Raw genomic sequence first — 21,943 nt, 5'->3', positions numbered from 1 at the left:
CATTTTAGTGAACATATTTGTTTCAAAACAAAACATAATAAAAGTAGCATTGTTTTCTGTCTTAGTTGTAAACAGAGGTGGAGCTTTCTGTCCCTTACGCCCAATTATACCTGGCAGTCGCTTCCCAAATTACTATACAGAGGCTTATATTAATAATAAATGCTTAGCCAATGTCTCAAGCTCATAACAAGCTGGCTCTTATACTTAAATTAACCCATATTTCTTATCTATGCTTTGCCACGTGGTTTGTGACTTGTTACCTCATTTTCCTCTGGCAGCTGGCTGACATCTCTTGACCTTGAGAAACTTGTAGGGTGGCATCATTTCTGCTTTCCCCATCATGCCAGGCAGGTAGTGTTGTTTATATGCCAACCAAGGGCAGAGTCGGCTCCTGCATTTGCACCCAAAAAGAGTCAAGTGCTGCTTGAAAATGGAATCTCTCCTGGCAAAACACAACCTGAAAAACAGTTTTACACAACATGGAGTAACTTAGGGCAAGGCAAAGCCTGACCCCCACCAGGTCAGGATTTTTGTAGGTCTCTTGGCCAAGTCCACAGGGGTACATAATGTGCCAGAAGGCCAGCTCTAAACAGCACCTCCTCACCTAACCTCCATCCCAGATGGGATAAAAGGAAAGGCCTCCGCATCTGGCACTTTACCAAGATGGAAAAAGTCTTCCTGGAACTGTACGGTGACTCGTTCTTTTTGTCATCTAGAACTTGGGTGTGGTCTCTCACTAACCCACACAGTTATTCTTCTGAGTCTGAGGGGAAGGGGTTCCCAAACCTCTCTGAGGATACCAAAGCCCCAGAGTTTCATCCTATAACCTACACACATCCTGTTGTCTACTGCCAATTATCTCTAGATAACTTAAAATACCTAATACAGTGCAAATAGTTATTATATTATTAAGGGGATAATAGCAAGAAAAAAAAAACAAAGCTGTCCATGTTCAGTACAGGTGCAACTTTTACAGGCCAACTTGTTTGAAGTCAAGTTTGGTTAAATCCATGGATGACAGTCAGGCCAAGCATAGGATTCACTTAGCAACCTAGGACACCACTTGGCTCAGGCAGTAAACATACTCCCTAATCGAAAGTGAACCTAGCAAGCCGTTGGCAACCTGAACCTACACCTATATGTCTGCTTTAAACAATAAAAGTAAGCCACTCCCCTTAGCGACCTCTTGATACTATCCCACATCCATTCAAACATGGATATATCAGGGATTGGAAAAAAGCAGGGCAATTCAGCTAGAACTGGTTTTCTGTGCACACGCAGTTACCACGTCCTCTGGATGAACTTTTACGGAGAAAAGTTATTTACCATCTTATGCCTGGACATCACTGGACATACATATGATTGAAATCAGATGTCTCATCGGAAAGGGCCCGTGCAAGGAGCAAAGGCCTACTTAATCCAAGCCTGTCAGCCAGAGCAAAAAACCATCAGGGACACGCCCTTCAGGAACAAAACTCCACTTCCTCCTGGGCCTTAGAAAGGAAGGTCCCAGAAGATAACCTGGGGCTCTTGAGCATTTTATTTATTTATTGTTGGGGGGAGAGGTATCAAGTCTCTCCTTCTACCATGTGAGTTCTGGGGATTCAGCTCAGGTCCTCAGACTTGGCCACAAATGCCTTTGCTTACTGAAGCCAAGCTTATTGAAGCCAAGATGGCTGACACTTTAATTAAACAAACAAACAAAAAAAAAGTGCGGGTGTGTGAGTGTGTGTGTGTGTGTGTGTGTGTGTGTGTGTGTGTGTGTGTGTGAGTGTGCGTGTGGTGCACATGTGTGGAGGTCAATGAGCATCATTGGAGAGTCTGTTCTCAGCTCCCTACAGTGGGATCCAGGGTTCAAACTTATGTTGTCAGGCCTATTCAGCAAGTGTTTTTACCCACTGAGGCACGTCCCCAGCTCATCTCAAGGAGCCCTCTGCTCTCTTGGGCAGCGAACCCCGTCTGTACTAAGGCTTTACTTTTCCCTGCTGCTCTGCAATCTGCATGAGCTTGTACAATCCTTTGATTCTGATGTCAAGAATCTGTAAACACTTGGTCCGGACAGCAAACCCCGGCCCCCACCCCCAACCACCACCACCACCACCACCAAGTAAGAAGCCCACGGGCTAGGGAAGACTGACTGTACCAGGTTATCAGCAGGATGCCTATGCTTCAAGGAGCATCCCTGGGCCAGCAGCATCCACATCACTCTGAACCCTACTAGAAATGTAAATTCGTACTCCTTACCTAGAGTGACTGAATTAAAAACTCTGGGGATGGGGTGGGAGGGGGGAGAACAAGGGAATCCGTGGCTGATATGTAAAATTAAATTAAATTATAAAATTAAAAAAAAAATAAGTAAGAATTAAAATTTAAAAAAAAACAACAACTCTGGGGATGGAGTCCAGAATTGTGGGTTTTAACAAGTGTAGAATTTTATATCACTGGCTTAAAATCATGGTTCATCCTGATCCTACCTAGGCATCCGGCCTCCTTGAATGAATGACAGACATTCTAGAAGCTAAGGAAGAGGGGGATGCCGATGGTAGAGAGCCTTCTTCTATGACTGTACTTCCATGTAGGTACATACTTGCATTATTTACCCTTTGGTTTTCTTGCCCACTCCTAACCCAGCAAGATGCTTCTCGAGGGCATAAATTGTTGCCTTTCATTCCAGTTTCCATCCCTCGCACAATAGGAGCAATCAATCAATCCTTGCTGGCCAGAGGATAAATATTAAAGTGGCCTCTCCTTTCTAATTGTCCATTCCCTTAACAGCTGCTTCCTGCTGCTTTCCATTCAAAGAACATTTTCACATGGGCTCCTCTGAGGGAGCCAAGAGCTGTCTCTTCCAGGGAGTCTGAGAACAATTATCCCTTTGCGTACAGGGACAAGGGGAGGCCTGGCTTCCTGAATGCCGGTTGGGCCTTTACGTGCGTTCATTTTTGTTCAGGGTTGTCCTCGGAGAACACAGCTATACAATAGCCCAGAACTGAACATGGTGATTATTAAGCTGAGTTCCTGCTGCCAGCTCCTGGCTGGGGCTCTCTCTCTCCTCTCTCTTTCTCTCTCTCTCTCTCTCTCTCTCTCTCTCTCTCTCTCTCTCTCTCTCTCTCTCTCTCTCTCTCTCTCTCAGAGGCAGCTGTACTCTGGGAGTCAAACAGGATCTGGAAATAAGTCTACAGGCTGCCTGCTGGGGCAATGGCAGCTATCGGCATTTGCTCTGGCCTGTCCAGGGACCTGGATAAACCTCTTGGGCTTCCTAAAGCCAACTTCATTAGGAAGGGCACACTGGATAGCAGGCGGCAGAAGTGTCATTGTGGAGTGGCTAAAAGCAAAGGCATGGGGGCAGGTTCTAGCAACTAGGGCTAACATACGGTGCACGGGGTACTGCTAGACTCAGATGATCCATGTCCTCAGGAACCTTCTCATCCTCACTCAGTGGGCTCTCTTCTTTGGCTTCACTCTCAGGCAAGATTTCACGAAACAAGCCAGAGGCAACGCCACACTGATATCACAGGATGTCTGGTACCCACAACAGAAAGTAAACCTTTCACCACAGTGTGAGACGAAGTCCTCCAGCTGATGGAAGCCACGCGAACCTTCCAGTGTAAACAACTGCTTCAGTGGACATGTACACCCAACGTAGAGGAGAGGCATTTAGTTCTGCTGGGGGACGGGAGCCCCTTTTACCAGCATCACATGGACAGAGAATAAACAGACTTGCCCCTCCTCCCAAACTGTTACGGGGTGGGGGTGGGGGGCAGAGAGCTGCCTAGAAGGCAAAATCCTCAGCCTGTGTGCCCTGTTTTGCACCCCTGAGTAACACTTCATTTTGTCTCTTAAAGACACCCACATACTGCAGAACTGGGTGTCATTTTCCAAAAGAAGGAGGAAAACTAATGTGCCTTTGAAGGAAGAAAGTGGCTGGATGCAGGTTCCAGTTCTAGAGACTTGGGGGAGGGGGCGGTGACACAAATTGTCTGTGGTGTGTGTGTGTGGGTGTGTGTGTGTGTGTGGGTGTGTGTGTGATTTAGTCTCTACCAGCATCTTCATCAACAATCAGCTCCACAGCCCTGCCTCTGTCCTGGTCCACCCCACCCTCACCTCCCACCATTTCTTGGCCTGCTTCGCTGTCTTTTGTAATCTTCAGTTAACATCTGCGATATTTTATTTGTAGCAGGAAAGATTTCTTTCTTTTCTTTTTTTTTCTTTCCTTTTTCTCTCTCTTTTACCCTCCTTCCTCCCAGAGTTGAATTCCAAATGGACCCAAACAACATGATGGGGCAGACAGGCTTCTTCGTATAATATCCTAGTGACCTTTTAAGCTGAGATATGTCAGGGATTTGGATCCCTCTCTCTGCCATTCCCCCAGGGCGAGCCTTCTCTTTCCAGCACTTTCCTGGCTCAAAGCCCTGGGTCCATCCAGGAAAATCCTGGATGAAGCTGTAAGTATGATGGTTCAGGCCGAGGGAGGGGTTGAGAGTTGAGGGAAGGAAAAGCTGCTGCAGCAAGGTCGAGATGCAAATGCAAGGGGGGGGTAGGACACGGAGGCCAGCTTTCCCTGTTGTCTTTAGGGAACTCCCTCCCCCATCTTCAAGTGAATAACAAAGCACACTGTAGAAGGAGAGAGAGTCTCTACAGCAAACTCAAGGCTTTGGTCCCTTCCCCTGCTTACTGAAAGTTTGAGACCGATTAGAGGGCACTCAGGAAAGGAAGAGAGGCCAGGGATAAGGTTCAGGGGTCCAGCGCTTGCCTACCATGCAGGACCAAGTGGATACAACTCCTAGCACCGCAAATGTTGGGGGACGGGGGAGGGGGGGAGAGGGAGAGCAAGTAAAGGAGTTGGAGCAAGGGAGGGGAGCCTGGAAGGAGGACCTTAAGGCAGAGAAGAGGCCCAAGTCTCCAGCTCCCCCAGGGACCCTCCTAAGGAAGGTCTTCCAGACTCTGTGTCTGCACTTCATCAGAAAGCCATTTGCAGGCTGGATCAGACAGCTATTTCCTTTCCAACAACAGGGGTAAACCAGAGTGATTACAGAGGCATTTCTTTGTAAAGGCATTAAGCTGGTGGATTGTGAATCTGCATAGAAGAACCTTTTGCTGATTTCAAGATCTCTATTGTGTTTATTTCTCGAGCAAATATAGGCTGTCCCATCTGTTGAATTTGTAACTCTCCTACATGGAACTTATTATGCATCCTTTCCGAGGAACTCTTCTCTGTAAGGAAGAGCTAGCTCTCTGTCTCTGTCTCTGTCTCTGTCTCTGTCCTGTTCTCTCTCTCTCTCTCTCTCTCTCTCTCTCTGTGTGTGTGTGTGTGTGTGTGTGTGTGTGTGTGTGTGTGTGTGTGTAGGTTTGTTTTGGGAGACAAGATATCCTTATGTAACCCAGGAAGATCTTCTTGCTCCTGCCTCCCAAGTGCCGGGGTTGGAAGCTGACATCTCTAGCACTGTTTCTTTTTTATGTTTTTTTATTACATTTATTTATTTACCTGGGGGAGGGAGCTATGTGCACTTCACTGAGCACATGTAAAAGTCAATCAACAACTTCTAAGAGTTAGCTGGCTCCATCCACCATGTGGTACCTGGGGGTCAGACTCAGGCCATCCATCAGGCTTAGTGGCAAGGACCTTTTGTTGGTTAAGCAGCGTCGCTCATGGCTGGCCGCCTCCAGCAGCAGCCATGCCGACGGATGTTGCCGTGGCGGAAGCATCACGAGCCATGGTTACCTTTCTAGAGTTTTATTGGGAGAGAGAGAAAGAGAGAGAGAGAGAGAGAGAGAGAGAGAGAGAGAGAGAGAGAGAGAGAGAGAGAGAGAGAGAAACCGTGCGGAGGAGAGAGAATATGGAAGGAGAGGCAATACAGAAAGAGGGCCCAGAGAGGGCACACACGCTTTTTAGGCTGGGACACCGTCGCAAGCTGGTGACATAATTAAGGACATAATCCTTACACCTTTAGCTGTTGAACTATTGACCTAGTTAGGATTTCCATCGCTGTGATAAAACCCCACGACCCAAAGCAACTTGGAGAGGAAAGAGTGCAGTTCTCAAGTCACCCTCCATCATTGAGGGAAGCCAGGCAGGAATACAGGCAAGAACTAAAGCAGAAGCCATGGAAGAGTGCTGCTTACTGGCTTGCTTCTCACGGCTTGCACAGCCTGCTTTCTTATAGAACCCAGGACCACCAGCCCATGGTTGACACTATGTGCAATGAGCTGGGCCCTCCCACATCAATCATGAATCAAGGAAATGCCCCACTCACCTGCCTGTAGGCCAATTTTTTTGGAGTCATTTTTTTTTTTTTTTTTTTTTTTGGTTTTTCGAGACAGGGTTTCTCTGTGTAGCTTTGCACCTTTCCTGGAACTCGCTTTGGAGACCAGGCTGGCCTCGAACTCACAGAGATCCGCCTGGCTCTGCCTCCCGAGTGCTGGGATTAAAGGCGTGCGCCACCACCGCCCGGCTGGAGTCATTTTCTTAATTAAGATCTCCTCTTCCTGAGGAGGAGGAAAGATTGTAGAAGCCAGAGGGGATGGAGGACACCAGCAGAACGTGGCCCACCAAATCAATTAAGCAGGGTTCACATGGGCTCATAGAGATTGAAGTGGCTAGCTGAGGGTCTGCGCAAGGTCCTCAGGACATATGTTATGACTGTTAGCTTGGTGCTCTTGTGAGACTCCTAACAGTGGGAGTGTGTGTGTGTCTCTGACTCTTTTGCCTGCTCCTGGGACTCTTTTCCTCCTACTGGGTTGCCTTGTCCAGTCTCAAAAGGAGGGCTTTTGCCTTGTCTTACTGAATCTTGTTTTGTACAGTCTGTCCTCTCGGATTTATATCAGAAGCTACACTCCTCAAGTCTTGCTAACATCACTGCCTAAAGAGCTAAACAAGAATGACACTAGTAGACACACTAAAGCGACAAGGAAACCCGAGATCAGCCCTGCACAAAGAACTCCAGGCAACCAAGAAATGCTGAGAGCAGGGGAAACAGACTTCCTCAGAGACGAGCTCACCATTCAGCTACCCAATTCCAAGTGGTCAGCCCTAAAAACATACATACAAGAAACATTATCCAAACTGAACAGGCTATATCTAGAAATATATGGGTGTACATATATTACATGTATAAATAATATATAATATATATATTATTTATATATATATAAAACAATTAATGGAAAAAAGGCCATGAATTTGAAAGAGAACAGGGAAGTACTGCTCTTCAAATTTGGGGTTGGTTGGAGGGAGGGAAAGGAAGGGGAAATAATATAATTATGTTATAATCTCAAAAGCTAAAAAAAAAATAATTTTAAAAGAAAGCTTCCCTCTACCCAAGATGTCTAGGTTTGTGTCAAATTCACAAAAGCCGATCGGCACAGCTGTCTTACCAGCCTCTCTGGGTTTTCTTCTGAGACATTTATTTTCTTTCTACAAACCTCAAAGTCTCGTTTAATTTTCTTCCAACTTCTTTCATTGCTACCACCTTCTCAGTCTTTGGTGTCCCGGTTGTGAGTGGTAAACTGGAACCCTCCCTTGAGTCAGCTCTCTAGTATTATAATAAACGCCGGAGGAAAATCGGCTTATGGAGGGAGAAGGTTTGTTCTGGCTTACGATCTTGGAAACATCAGTCTACAGTGAGTTGGTCCTATCGCTTTCAGGTCTGTAGTCAAGCACCATATCACAGCAGGACACCTTGGCTCAGTTCACCCCAGAGTCACCTGACAGCCAGGATGAGGAGCAAAAGAAAGAGGCAGAGACCTGACACCAAAATCCCTTTTGAGGGACCACCCCCTCAAGACCCAAACATCTGCCAAAAGGCCCTACCTCTCCAAGTTCCTGCCACCTTCCAATGCTGCCAAGCTGGTGACCACTGGGGACATTCCAGACCTAGATAACAGCACTAAGTACCAGGGATTTGTTAGAACCCCTTTGTGACATGAGGCACTTCTGAGGGAACCAGGAAACCAGCCTTGGACTAGGAGGAAAGTGGGGTAGCATCTTCTAACGATTGCCTGGCTAGCGACACTGCACACCATGTAAACATGGCTCACAGGGTTTGCAAGTCACACTGTAGACAGCTTAGATTTATTTATTACAGCTTCCAGCAGATGGTGTCTCGTTCTAATATATTAGTATGCCGATGATGGTGTTTTTTACAGATGGAATTTAAGTGCTTTGGGCAGAATTAGGTATAATTTTCTACGTTTCTTTTTTCAGGGATGCAGATCAAATTCAGGTGCTTGTATGCCACACAAGCACTCTATCACTGAGCTATGCTGAGGCTCAAGTACCCCTTTCTGATTAATACAATCATGTCACACAAGTTAGCAGCCGCCATGCCAACATGTCTGAAGCAGCAGAGACTCTACCACAGCTGTTCCAGAAGAAAGCAAAACCCTTCACCTTGGAAGATGTCCCCTCACCAAAGCAGGACCTTGCTGGGGTCAATTTAAAGTTGAAACACCCTCAGCCGGGTGGTGGTGATACACACCTTTAATCCCAGCATTCGGGAGGCAGAGCCAGGTGGATCTCTGTGAGTTTGAGGCCAGCTCAGGTCTACAGAGCGAGAGCCAGGACAGGCACCAAAGCTACACAGAGAAACCTTGTCTCAAAAAAGCAAAAAAAAAAAAAAATTGAAACACCCTCATAATCATGACATCACCATGAACTACACCTCTGGATGTGGCAATGAGGATGTGTCCAGAAAAGAGGTCTCTGGCTTACTTTTCTGAGGCTGTGATAAACTACTCTGACAGAAGCAACTTTGTTGTGGGAATTCATTCCATTCAACCAATGGCTTTGGGGGTATCTGACCAAATAGGCGTGGTCTTGTCTGCCTATGTGACTGCTTAAGAGAAAAGAGAGAGAGGTCACCCTCTCTCTCTTGGGTAGCGAGCACCAGGTCAGGCCGTGTGGATAGGCTTGCAGTGGGTTCCCATCACCCCTGGGTGGAATCCAGGACAACAACAGCTGGATAAGCGGCGGTGTTTATTTCGTTCTGTATCCGTGAGTGTATTATCCCCATTCTACTCCTTAATAAATTCCTTATATCAATTCTTAATAAATTCCCGAGATCCTTTAGCAGACTCTTGTGGCATCGCATAGCACAACTGAGGAAAGAAGGGCTTCCTTAGGCACCAAGTTCAAGGTTATAGAGCATCATCGTGGGGAGGTCACAGCACCGGGCACTTGAAACAACTGGTCATATTGCATCTACTGCCAAGAAGCAGAGAGCAAGGCACACTGATACTCGGCTCATCTTCTCTTTTTCACGCAGTGCGGCTCCCAAGCCAGGGGATGGTTCCGCCCACTGTGGGCAGGTCTTGCGACCTCTGTTAATTTAACAAGATAATCTGTTAACCTAACAAGATCATTCCCACAGGCATGCCCAAGAGCCATTTCCTGGGTGATTCTAGAGCTCAGCAAACTGTCACTTGAGACTAAGTAATCATCACAGGAGGCAGGAAACATACAGGTGTGGGCAGTATGACCCCGTGGCTCCCGGAGTAGACAAAAAGAAGGTGGTGAGCCGAACCCTGACGCTCATCTCTCTTTGCTTCCTGACGGTGGGCACAGTGTGACCAGATGCCTTATACTCCTACTGCCTTCCCCTCAACTGGGATCGAAAATAATAAACCGTTTCTTCTTTCCCTTGACTTTGTCACGGTAACAAGTAACAAATAGAAGTTCCTGGCTGAACAGGCGCCTTCTCAGGGAGTGCGGCCCAGTTAGAGAAACGGATCACTTTAGGTATGCTGCCCCACCCCAGCCCCCTCTGTCTTTCCTTCCAGACCGCCACAAGGGAACAGTTGTCCTGTGCCGTGCCTTTCCACCACCACGGTTCTGCCTTGTCCCAAGCCTCCAAGCAATGGAACCAGCCAACCACACACTGAAACCTCTGAAATCACAAGTCAGCCCTTCTTTAAGTTGTTATCCACTGGTGTTTTGTCAGTGTGATGAAAAGCTGACGAACATGATTGCCATTGTGAGTTATTAACAGGTGGGACTGTGGAGAGGTGATTGGTCACTAGTCCTCTGTCTTCACGAATGGGCCAGCCCGTTCATAAAATTGATGGTCTGCTGGATTCATGAGTTACTTCAAGTGTGGCTCTGGATAGTAGCCAGGTGGTGGTGGTGATGGCGGCGGCGGCGGCGGCGGCGGCGGCGGCGGCGGCGGCGGCGCACACCTTTAATCCCAGCACTAGGGAGGCACAGGCAGGTGGGTCTCTGTGAGTTCAGGCCAACCTGGTCTTCAGAGTGAGTTCCAGGACAGCCAGGGTTACACAGAGAAACCCTGTCTCGAAAACAACAACAACAACACAAACAAATCAAGTGTGGCTTTGATATACAAGGGAGCTCTACGGCTTGCCAGCTCTGTCTTGTTATAAGATGGAATTTGGAAGAATAGTCCCACTAGCCACCCCATCTTGAGCTTCCCAGCCTTCAGAACAATGAGCCACACAAACCGCTATTCTTTATAAGTTTGCCTGTAGTATTTAGTTATAGCAACATAAAGACACAATATGACTACGATCTCATGCAAAATGCTAACCGCAAAGGAATCCAGCCAGCTGCTGCCGCCTAGCCCCTGTGTACAGGAATTTGTGGAATGATTCTTTGAGAGCCTATCCACAGGGGTGACCCGGAGATCTGCAGTGGAGCTCATCACGTCTCTGCTTTCTCGTGCCCCTGAAGAAAACAGCCTTTGATCCTTAAAAGGCTCTGTAGTCCCTGTGGTGAAAATCTGGGGTAGCATGTAGGAGACATTTTGGAATCAGCAAAAGGGTGTGTGTGTGTGTGTGTGTGTGTGTGTGTGTGTGTGTGTGTGTGTGTGTGTGTGTGCTGTGTGTGTGCATGTGTGAGTGTGTGAGTGTATGCATGCTGCACATGTGTGTGTTGTGTTGTGTTGTTGTATGACAGGGTCTCATGCAGCTCACGATGACCTAAAATCCACAGTAGCAGCCACAGATGACTTAGAGTTCCTGACCCTCCCACCTCTGCCTCCCAAGTTCTGAGACTATAGGCAGGCACCACGACCAGGCCAAAAAAAGATTCCTTTTTATGATTCTTTATGCTTTGCAATTTACTAGTCGAATGTTATATTGATGAGGCCACTAAAGACCTCAAAAAGTTCTCTCTGTATTACTTCAGTTCCTATTCACATGCAAATACAGCTTTGCTAAGAAGTCAGAGCACGCACATTAATAATTAGCACCTTCAACACCTGCGACTCCGTCAAGAAGACAAGAGAAGAAAAGTAGCAACAGCTAAGACCGCAGAGAGTAAAGAAATGCTACCTTTGAAAACACAGAAAGGGCCTGACCCAGAGGGAAAACAGACAGTCCTGCAGAGTCATGTCAAGTGGTCAAGCTGTCCCTAAACACCCACTGGTCCTGCAGCTATGAGGTCTCCTGACCGGCGGCAAGTTCCATTCCCAGCCTGGCAGGCAGCAGAACCTCATGTTCTCATCAGTCCCCTTGCCCCTCAACCCCCAAGAATGTGAGAAGAGCTGGCCAGGTGAAGATCACTTTGGAATAGTGTGAAACCCCCAGCTAGTGAAGAAACCACGAGCAAGCCTGTGTCTCCTTTGCCCCAGAGGAAATCATTACCTACATTACAGTGGTCAGACAAAGAGCTGTCCTCTGATCCACCGGGGTCAATACTTCCAACTTCCAGAGCTGTTTGCTAGACATTGCTGAGAAGAGAGTCTATGGGGAAATGTGTAAAACCACTGAAGAATGGCCTCTGGACATCTGTAAGTATGATCCAGGCGGATGGAAAAGTGAGGTGGAAAACTAAGAGATTTTTTGGTGTGTGTGTGGGGGGGCGTTGTTTGTGTTATTTTGTTATTTGGGGGTGGAGCACGTCTCCACACTGCTCCAAGCCTGCGTGGAGAAAAGAGTCACACAGAACCTTTCTATCCCCTCACGGTCACTATAGGGACAGGGCAAGAGACTGGAGACGGGAGTGCCAAGAGCCAGTTTCTCTTGTTCCGATTCACAAGCTAATCCTATTGACTTCTTATTTTCACACTCTCTTGAATTAACCCTTTCCAACTCCCTCTGGTCCATTATTTCCCACTGGGACTGCATGACAGACCATGAACGGAATTACTGTAGGCCTGCGACCATCTGTTTTCTCAAGCACTGGACTAGTGGGGTAACCAGATACAGGAGATAAGACAACGAGAGCTAGGAACACCCCGAACAACCTGGAAGTTCATTACAACTGAGAGATAGATTAAAAACCTGTCTTACACTCTAGTCATGCTGCATGACTTCAACTCCCCAGTTCATCCAGGAACAGGGCTGTTTCGGGTCAAAAAACTGGAAGATGGGCTCCGAGGCACTTTGAAAGAATACCAGCCCTCTTACATTTTCAGTGTCAGGAGTCAGAGAGGAAAAAAAAAATTAAATCCATAAGAGAAAGAAGCATGCAGAACAATAAATTCTTGTTGGAAACCCAGAGCTAAGGCTGAGGAATCTTCTGAGCCATCTGCAAAATATTCCAAACACCCCCAGAGCAGGGCCAGCTGTGGAGAGCATGAGCTGTGTGTTTGCACAGGATACATGCATAGAACGACCTCATAGCTCCTTCATGCATTGCTGTTGATGTCTTGAAAGTCTTGTTTCTGCATGGAGACCCAACTGTCTTCATTTGGGGCTAAGTTGTATAAATCATGTAGCTTAGTCCTGGTAAAAACACTACTATGTGGAATTCAGAAGACAGGAGTTCCAAATACTTAGTTCATGTTTCACTTCAAGTTAAACTAACTACTTTCTTAAAAAAAAAAAAAAAAAAAAAAAAGAATTATTTATTTTTACTTTCATGGTATGGGTATCTTACTTGCATGTATATCTGTGCACCCCGTGTGTGCCTTGTGCCCACTGAGTTCCAAAGATCTATGGACAACTGTAAACCACCACGTGGGTGCTGGGTGCAGAATCTGGAGTTCTCTGCAAGAGCGACAAACGCTGTTAACTACAGAGCCATCTCTCCAGTCCCTCATTCCCTTCTTGAAAGACCTCGCCCTCTCCACCTTTTCAGATTACGCATAGTGGGGACGGGATTAGAGAGAAGTTAAATTGGACCTGAGTGCCTGACCCATATCTCTGACCATGGGACACTACATCTCCCCCTGAAAGTGATTTGTTGGCCCCAGCAGACTCCTCTGTAGCCTGCAGATGGAGCAATCAGGAAGTTCTGGGGACTGAATGCCTCCAGAAGCAACATCAGCCAATAGGGAATGAATAAGTGGGTGAGGTCCTTGGCTTCTTTAGCCAGAATAGGGATATTCTAGATAATTCTGAAGCATGCACTCTGTTATTCTCAGCACTCCCTCCAAAGAGCTCCAGTTGCACACAGAGGAACCTTACTTCCTAACTCACCACAGGCTTTTCTGAATTCCTTTGTGTCTTCATCTCATACCTCCATCTGACTTGTGAATATACTATTTGCACTCAGATCCTCACTTAGGGTTGCTTCTGGGGGAACTTCAACAACTACAGCAAGCCGTATCATAACAGCCAGCTCAAGGAGCTTTTTAATATAGACACTCCCAACTAAGAGTGTCTGAGGGTTGAAGAGAAGTTATCCTTCCTCCCCAGTAGCTGGTATAGCATTCCAAGTTAGACTTGGTTCACGTCTCCTTTCTCTCCATCTATGCCAGCAAAGTGAAAGAAGAAGAGAGAACAGATCGTCTGCATTCCTCTCTGAGGGTTGGTCCTGGGTCAGGCTGCTCTGCAGCTACAGATTCTTTGTCTTTGTGCCACTCAGGCACCTAGTCCCTGGCATGTAGGACATTCTGTGCTTTGTTGGGGAATATTAGTTAAAGAAGTGTTGCATTCTTTTATGTTGCATTTGTTTAACTCTGTGAAGCTGTGTTACTTTGCCTGTCTAAAACACCTGATGGTCTAATAAAGAGCTGAATGGCCAATAGCGAGGCAGGAGAGAGAAATAAGTGGGGGCTGGCAGGCAGAGGGAAGAGAGAAGAGGGAGGATCCAGGAAAGGAGAAGCGGAAGAGGAAGCCAGGGGCCAGCCACACAGTCACACAGCCAGGAACAGAGTAACAAGTAAAGGAAGACATATAAGACAGAGAAAGGTAATAGTCAAGGGGCAAAAGGTAGATGGGATAATTTAAGGTAAGAAAAGCTGGCTAGAAACAAGCCAAGCTAAGGCCGGGCATTCATAAGTAAGAATAAGTCTTATATTTATTTGGGAGCTGGGTGGCAGGCCCCCAAAGAACAAAGAGTTAAAAAAAAAAAAAAGAAACCAACTACAGCACTTCATTTTTTTGTGTGTTCTGCAAGTGATAGAAGATCCAGGAATGTGGCTTAACAGAGTAGGAAGTTAAGTGTCTTTCACCTAGCAGATGGTAGCCGAGGGGTTTAAAGATAAGAACCTACCTCCTTCTAAACAGGAAGATTGTGGAGCTGGGGACAAAATGAAGCAGTGCAGAAAAGGTCCAGTCGCCTGAAGCAGGATGTGTTCTTTCTTTCTTTTCTTTTTTCTTTTTTTTTTTTTGAGACAGGGTCTCATTATGTAGCCTTTGCTAGTCTGGAACTTGCTCTGTAGAGCAGGCTGGCCTCAAACTCACAGAGATCTTCTTGCCTCTGCCTCCAGACTGCTCAGATTAAAGGTGTGTGCCACCATGCCTAGCAAGATGTATTGTTGACCTCATCAGCCCATGGGGGCGTCAGAGGAATATGAAAACTCATCAGAACCCGCTGGTTTTTCCTCCATATATTCATCCTCGCAAGTCTCTGAATTGCTTTCCTGTGACTTGTCACTGCACTAAAGATTTCTTTTTTGTTGTTTTGATGCTAGACAAGGCAGAGTTCGAAGCGACTGCCTTTATTCACCTTTCATTTAGGTGCCTTTGGTGTCGCAGAGACCTTATGCATAAACACATTTGCTTGTATTTCTCTGGCTAATCTGTCTTCTATTACAGAGTCCCAACAGTGAGCTTGTCAGAGTTAAGGGAATTAGATTTCCTCTCTGTCAGTGGATGTGGCACTCCAAACATTGCTCCAGTAGTCATGACCTCCATTCTCAAAGTCTCCCCATCCTCCAAAGTGACTGCTCATTCTCCAGTCACCTCAGTCATGTCCCAGACAGCAGAGAGGAGGAAGTCAAGGAGAAGGGACCCCCACACACACACTTGTAAGACCCCTTGATGGTTATTGTATATGTATATGGTGAGTCTACAACCATGGCCAGACTCTATGCATATGGCTCTACCAAAGAAGGATGGGAAGCACCATAGGGCAAGGAAAGCAGGCTTTCACAAGGAAGTCTGGGAAATGTAATGGTTACCCTAGACACGTATCCAGATTTTAAATGGGAGTTCTCGCTCCTCAGAAGAAGAGAACAGACACTAAAGAGCAACTGGCAGTCCTTGTCACCCTAGCCTCCAAGAGTCCCTGTGCTCTAGTATGCCCAGGAAAAGCAGAATAATTCTACTTGCCCCGCGGAGGTCCTGATGTGCTTGTGAGCACTTCTGGTTCTCAGGAAGCCCTGCAAACTGGAATGTGGGAAGCAGGTTACTGCGACTGCAGAGATGTCTCTGCAACAATGCCAACCTGAAAAGATAGCACATGAGGTCCAAGTGCCCTCCTCCAATCCTGACAGGGAAAGAGGACTCTGAATTAGCTTAGAACATGTTCCCACCACCCTAGTGAAATAAGAATGTGACAGCCATTTAGGGCTGTTACCAAATATTCTGGCTGTCTTCCTTATGGAGAAATGGCAAGTTTTGCATTTTTGTGTCCCCTTGAAGTTATATGTGTCCATGTGTCCACAAGATGTATTTTGACCAATAACCTTTAAGCAAAAATGATATGTATCCTGTCTAGGGTAAACATAAGAGCCTGAGATGGTCAGTTTTAGGTCTTATTTTGGCTAGGCTATAGTATCCAGTTTCTGGTCAAACAATAGTGTAGATGCTTTTGTGAATTCACTGTAGATGTGTTTGATATTTAGATCAGTAGGCTTGGAATAAAATATTACCCTCTAAAGTGTGGATAGGCTCTGTCTGATCCCTTGAAGATCATAAGCACTTGGTCCCCTAAGAAAGCAATTCTGCTTCGGGACTGCCTTCAGACTCAAGCTGCACTGTTGTCTCTTCCCTGCTCTCCAGTCTCCTTGCCTGCCCACGCTGTAGATTTCATAGCTGTCAACCCTCACAGTTGCGTGGGCCAAAGAAATTCTTGGTTATGGCTTTCTCTGTATTTCTCTTTTTCCTAAATATGCACACACACACACACACACACACACACACACACACACACACACCCCTACTGTCACAGAACCTACATGCAATTATCCATATTTTCTTTTCCCTGTCACAATAACCTTGGAAGCAAGTGTGGATTAATCTCTTCCAGCTTGATCCCTGAGAGACAATGGCAAGCAGAATCCAAGCGAGTGAGGCAGGGGAATAGGGTGGGGAGTGAGGTCCAGGTTGTGCATTGGCATCTGAAAGAAACCAGTGGGCACAAGGAGAACTGGGTCACTGCTGCCCTGTCTAGCATCATGACCACAGGTAACTGTTTGTACAGAAAAGGCCTACGCTACGCGAACAACCCAGAGAGGTCTCGATCCTTTGTGTACCAGTTGCCTGCATGCTACCTACCAACTTTTCCTCCAAGCTCTCTCCCCTGTTTCTCTGGGAGCTCTCTCTTCCTTTCTTTGCTTTTGTTTATTGTTTATTTGGGTTTTTTTGTTGTTTGCTTGTTTTGAGATAGAGTATCACTATATAGCCCCAGCTGGCCTGGAACTTGCTCTGTAGATCAGGCTGGCCTCAAACTGACAAGAGATTTATCTGCCTCTCCCTCCAAGGTTCTGTACCACCATGCCTAGCCAAGTGCATTCTTTCCTGATAAACTCCCCCTCCTATTATTATTATTTACAAGTCCCTGCCTGACTTCTTGACTTAGGACACAAGAATCTGGACACCCCTCAGTTGCCCACTGAACCCTCTATCCAGTGATAACACAGGCCCCTCTGTTGCTAAGCTACTGAGATGGGGAGGGGTGGGGTCTTTATTGTCCCACAACCTAGTCTAGGTGGGGAACAGAGACACAAAAGAGGAATCGGGATCCATACAGAAACAGTTCCCTGTCTTCTGTCCTGAGGTTTAGAAACTAAGCTTCATTCCTTTTATGACACTCCCTGTTCCTTATTTCTGCAGGCCTGTATTATGACAGGCCTTCAAGCCTTCTGAGACCAGAAGCATCTCTCAAACTTTGCCCTTCTTCAATGTTCTAGTCCCCTTCTCTCACCTGCTCCAGCTTTCCAAGTTCTAAAATTACCTCTTCCTGCCAGGTGTACACCTGGAATTCCAGCACTTAGGCGTCAGAGGCATGTGAGTTCAAAGCCAGCCAGTCCTCCATAGCAGGTTCAGGCCAGTCAAACCTGAACAGTAAGGCCCTGTTTAAAACAAAACAAAACAAACAAACAAACAAAAAACTACAACAACAAAAAACCACTAAAATTACCACTTCTCTTCCTCTCAACTTATGAAAGTGTTTCTTAGAGTGGGAAATCATAACTTCACAATAAGAAATAATAAGCAAATTCCCTCAACTCTTAACGGAAGCTTTATCCTCACCCCAGGGGATTTGCATTTGAAAAGAAGATTAAAAAACAAGACAAAATCTGACACCAGTGAAGCTCGGGAGGGAAAATTAAGAAAGGTGCTTGCCTGCAATATGAAAGACATTCTGGAGCAAGGGAGATTTCCACAGATGCTCTGTAGCTACAACCAACGTCACTCAATGTTGCATTGGGGTTCTGGGAGCTTCTCAATGGCACAGAGTGGGGAACTCTCAGTCCCTTCCAGAGGCCCCACTTATCTATCTTCTGATGGCTCCTCATGGTGTTCAGACTCTAGCTGCTATCATTTCACAAAATTTCCCACCTCGCCCCTCAGGTCCCGATACTAGTCACTTTGCTTGGCACGGGGCAGCTTCCCTGGGATGCGTGACCTTTGTATCAGAGCAAAGGTGCTTGAAGCCTGATGCAAAAATATCACCTCTGGGTATCACATCTCCCTTCCCACTCACCCCAGGAGGCTTACCTCTCATTTCACAGGCAATGTTTATCCATAAGAAATCATCTGGGGAACTCGGTTCAAAATACAAGCGGAATGAGATTTGTGATCCAGATGTTCACACTGGGATGCCGTCCAGAAACCTGCATTTTCACAGGCTTTTCTCCTCCAGGTGGCTCAGCCCGGGTAGGGGGGAGACTATATTTGGAGAAATAGTGCCCCAGAGAGATAGGGGGCTATTAGCTCAGCCTCCCCTCTTGGCTCCGTGGCTCCCCAGCTCTTTTTTCTACGCATGGCCTGGCTACGTTTGTTACTGATGTAGCCAGGCCATCTGCTCACAACCTTAAAACAAAACCAACAAGAGCAACAAACACAAGATGGAACTTTACTTCTAGGAATTTCAGCGCCATTTGTGTTTTCCTTTTGTGTGCAGAGGGATCTGGCCTTCTTTGGGAGGTCGTCTTTGACGGCAAAATTGAGAACGCATCCCGAATCCTTCCCCCACTCCGTTTTTGCAGGCTTTTGCACTGGACCCAGTGCTGTGGCCCGAAAGTAAACACAGAAGAAAAGAACAGAAATCTGCTCAAACTGTCAAACCAAAACACCAGTGACCAAGAATAAGCACGTTTGCTTATTGCCCTGTCTTTGTAAATCCGAACAATGGCCACAGGCAGCGTCCCAAATCAGACAAGACACGTCCCACTCTGCCAACTGAAGGGTTAATTCCTATGGCCTGTAGAACGAGGCTGCATGACCACTTCGCCCAGCGTCCCTACCTACACACCTGGCAGTAATTGTCCCAACCTGACTCCAGCACAGCCCAACTCTTTGACCAAAACCCATGCACCCCCTGGTGGTCTGGAGGTAAACTACAATTTACAATAGGAGAATCGGAAGGTTTTGGTTTTTTGGGTTTTTTTTTTTTCTTCCCGTTTTTCTATTTCATGTCTCTTCTATTCAACATCCACACAGAACTTTTCTCTGGGATAGCTTTGCAGCTAGCAGCCTCCTCAGACTGTATCGAGACAATTTGGAAGGCATGATACCACAGCTCTTACAGGCAATTTATGGCCATCTTCTCCAGGGACAAGCTTCCTGACAGGGTATCCAGTCCCAAGCAGTCAGCCCTAACTACATATAGGCAACACTAAATGGACTCCTCAGATGGCATTTATACGTACGTGTGTGTGTGTGTGTGTGTGTGTGTGTGTGTGTGTGTGTGTGTGTATGAGAAGAAAAGGTCATGAACTTGAGAGGGAGTGTGGTGGGGCACAGGAGGAGTTGGTGGGGTAGAAAATCATGTTAACTCAAAAATATCAACGTATCTACTTCCTCTAAGACAAATGACCTGGTCTGTGGTTACTCATACCCTGGTAGAGAGGGGGATTAAAAATTTTAAAGGCGACATTTTTTAAATGCTGTGAAAGAACCTTTCCAAGCTACTCATAACTGACTCAAAATGTTTACTACTCTTTTGAGATTTTTATTTATTAATTTATGTGTATGTGCATGCACACATGCTACAGCACTTGGCAGTGGTCAGAGGGGAACTTGTTAGGTTTGGTTCTTGAGTGATAAAAATAAAAAGGAGGACATGACTGCTCCTAGGTACGGTTGTAGGAGAGGGTTTATTGTATGAGGGAGGCAGACACACCTGGGAGAATCCCGAGTGAACATGACCCTGAGCTGGGCCACTGGGGAGAGGGGGGAGGGGAGAGCCAGGAGGGCAAAAAGGACCAGTGTAGCCCAAATGGTTGGATGATATACGGACGAACAGCTGGGATAAGGGCAGCCCAGCGCCTAGGCTAGAGAATTCAGGGTAGGGGGTGGGGTATGCTAGCCACAGCCTGTAACCAGTAGGGACTGAGGGATGCTGGGAGAACCTGATGGTCAGCTCCAATGTGGTACCTCTGTCACCATTTGTCCCAGGTTTGGGACCTAACCCTCCTTCCACCAAGCGAGTTGTAGGGACTGGACTCGGGCCACCAGGCTCGGCGGCAGGTGCCTTCGCCCACTGAGTCCTCTAGCTGCTTCCCAGCTTTTTATTTACTTAGAGAGTGTGACAGCTTCTTCTTCTGTCGTGATCTCCTTCCTCTAAAGTGTATCTTTGGGTTTGTATTCTATTAAACACTTAACTTTTCCTCTTTTTACTTGCTCCCTCCCTTCAGCTCCCCAAATCTCCAATTTGTCCGGCCCTTTATCTTTTCTAATGCCAATAAGATGTCCTCAAGTACTCTTCCGTATCCATTGTTTTTGGAGGGGTTGGCTTTTTGAGATAGGGTCTTTCTATATAGTCCTGACTTTCTTGGAGCTCTCTATGTAGACCACGCTGGCCTCAAACTCATAGATATCCTCCTGCCTCTGACTCCTGAGTGCTGAAATTAAAGGCACCATGCCTGGCTTGTATCCGTTTTTCAATTTTTATCAACAAGACCAAGAACCTTTGACAAGGACCCTGTACTTGACAAGGACCCCCAGAAATATAAAGGGAGATTAGGGAAGAAGAAAACATGAAAGAAAAACCACGCAAAAAAAAAATCACAATAAGACAAGTCCAAGATTTGTCAAGTGTTCTCTTGATACCTTTTTTTTTTAAAACAAGTTTTCATATAGCACATGCTTGCATCAGACACGGTTATGGAGTCAAAGATAACCTTGAACTCCTGATTCCCTTGCCTCTACCTCCTGAATTATAAGATTATAGGCACGCTCTACCATTGCCAATTGTATTCAGTGCCAGGGATGCAAGGCCTTGTGAATGTACTCTATCATCTGAGCTGCATCCCCAGCCTAGTCAAGTATTTTCTTGTGAAAAAAATTTGTTGTTACATATATTTACACTACATTTATTTATTTACTTTATGTGCATGCATACACACACACACACATACACACACACACACACACACACCATGGCTCACATGTGGAATTCAGAAAACAGCTTCCAAGAGTCAGTTCTCTCCTTCCACCGTGTGGTCCTGGGAAACTGAACTCGGGGTGTCAGAGGCTGCAGCAAGTGCATTGCCCCACTGAGGCATCTTGCTGGACCTGGAAAGCATTTCCAATAGGTAATACACTCTATGGTTTGGCTATGGTTCAAATGTGTTTCTTCTATGGTTGTTCCCCAGTTTCATACAGTGATGGTGAGAGATGGTAGAACCTATAAGTAGTGGAGCCTATTGGGAGGAAATTGGGGCACCAACTTTGGAAGGGATTGATTAATCTGGTCTCTTAGTATCTTGGGTAGCTCTCGCAAAATGAGTTATTTATTAACTGAACAAGACTGGCCCCTGCCCCCACCCTCACCCCCAGCTCTCCCCCCCCCCACCCCCCGGCTCTCTGGCTCTGGCCCTCCAGGCTCTCTCTGTGGTTTCTTCTACACATATTACTGCAGCTGTGATGACATCGACCAAGAGGCCCTCACCAGAACCAAATCAATGCCTGCAGTGTGTTCTTAAAGCTCCAAGACTGTGAGTAAATAAGTCCTTTTTTTCTTTATAAAGTACCTAACCTCTTCTGAGAGCTACATCAACAGAAAAGGAACTGATACAGCTCCGATCCACAGGATGTTCAGTTGTTGATGATGTTGTTTATTTGAAAGTACTTTCAGAAAACTTGGAACTCATTCATTTTATGTCTTGATCTCTGGGACAAAATAAATAGCAGAGGATTTTGTTACAGAAACAAATGTTAACTGGAATGTGGCTTGGTGGTAAAGCGCTTGCCTAGCATGTATAATATTCTGGTTTTTTTTATCCCCAATGTTGAAAAAAAATATCTGGGCCTGAAGGGAAAAGGTGTGTGGTGGTTAAAAAAAAAAAAAAAACCACTCGGTGAGCAGCATGGATAAGAGAAGAATGACCTGATTAAGTGGCTGGCTAAACTCAAAGCCTTCATGAAGGAC

At 46.3% G+C, this 21,943-nt stretch overlaps 1 protein-coding gene across 3 annotated transcripts in view; it reads right to left on the bottom strand.

Annotated features, from left to right (window-relative positions):
* Positions 1–21,943, bottom strand: part of Sub1 (SUB1 regulator of transcription) — a 122,827-nt gene that overhangs the window by 66,468 nt on the left and 34,416 nt on the right. Inside the window, exon 1 of one of the 3 annotated variants that reach the window (XM_052743105.1) lies at positions 261–276. The exons of the other annotated variants lie outside the window; for them this stretch is intronic. Within the exon in view, the coding sequence (XP_052599065.1) occupies positions 261–265 (5 nt within the window). The 5' untranslated portion in view covers positions 266–276. Of the gene's footprint in view, positions 1–260; positions 277–21,943 lie in introns of those variants that run through there. 3 annotated transcript variants of the gene reach the window in all.

This window comes from Peromyscus californicus, unplaced genomic scaffold, assembly GCF_007827085.1.
Source record: "Peromyscus californicus insignis strain IS unplaced genomic scaffold, ASM782708v3 Scaffold_18__1_contigs__length_77618521, whole genome shotgun sequence".
In the NCBI taxonomy this organism is placed as follows: domain Eukaryota; kingdom Metazoa; phylum Chordata; class Mammalia; order Rodentia; family Cricetidae; genus Peromyscus; species Peromyscus californicus.
This window is presented reverse-complemented; position numbering and strand designations above follow the sequence as displayed.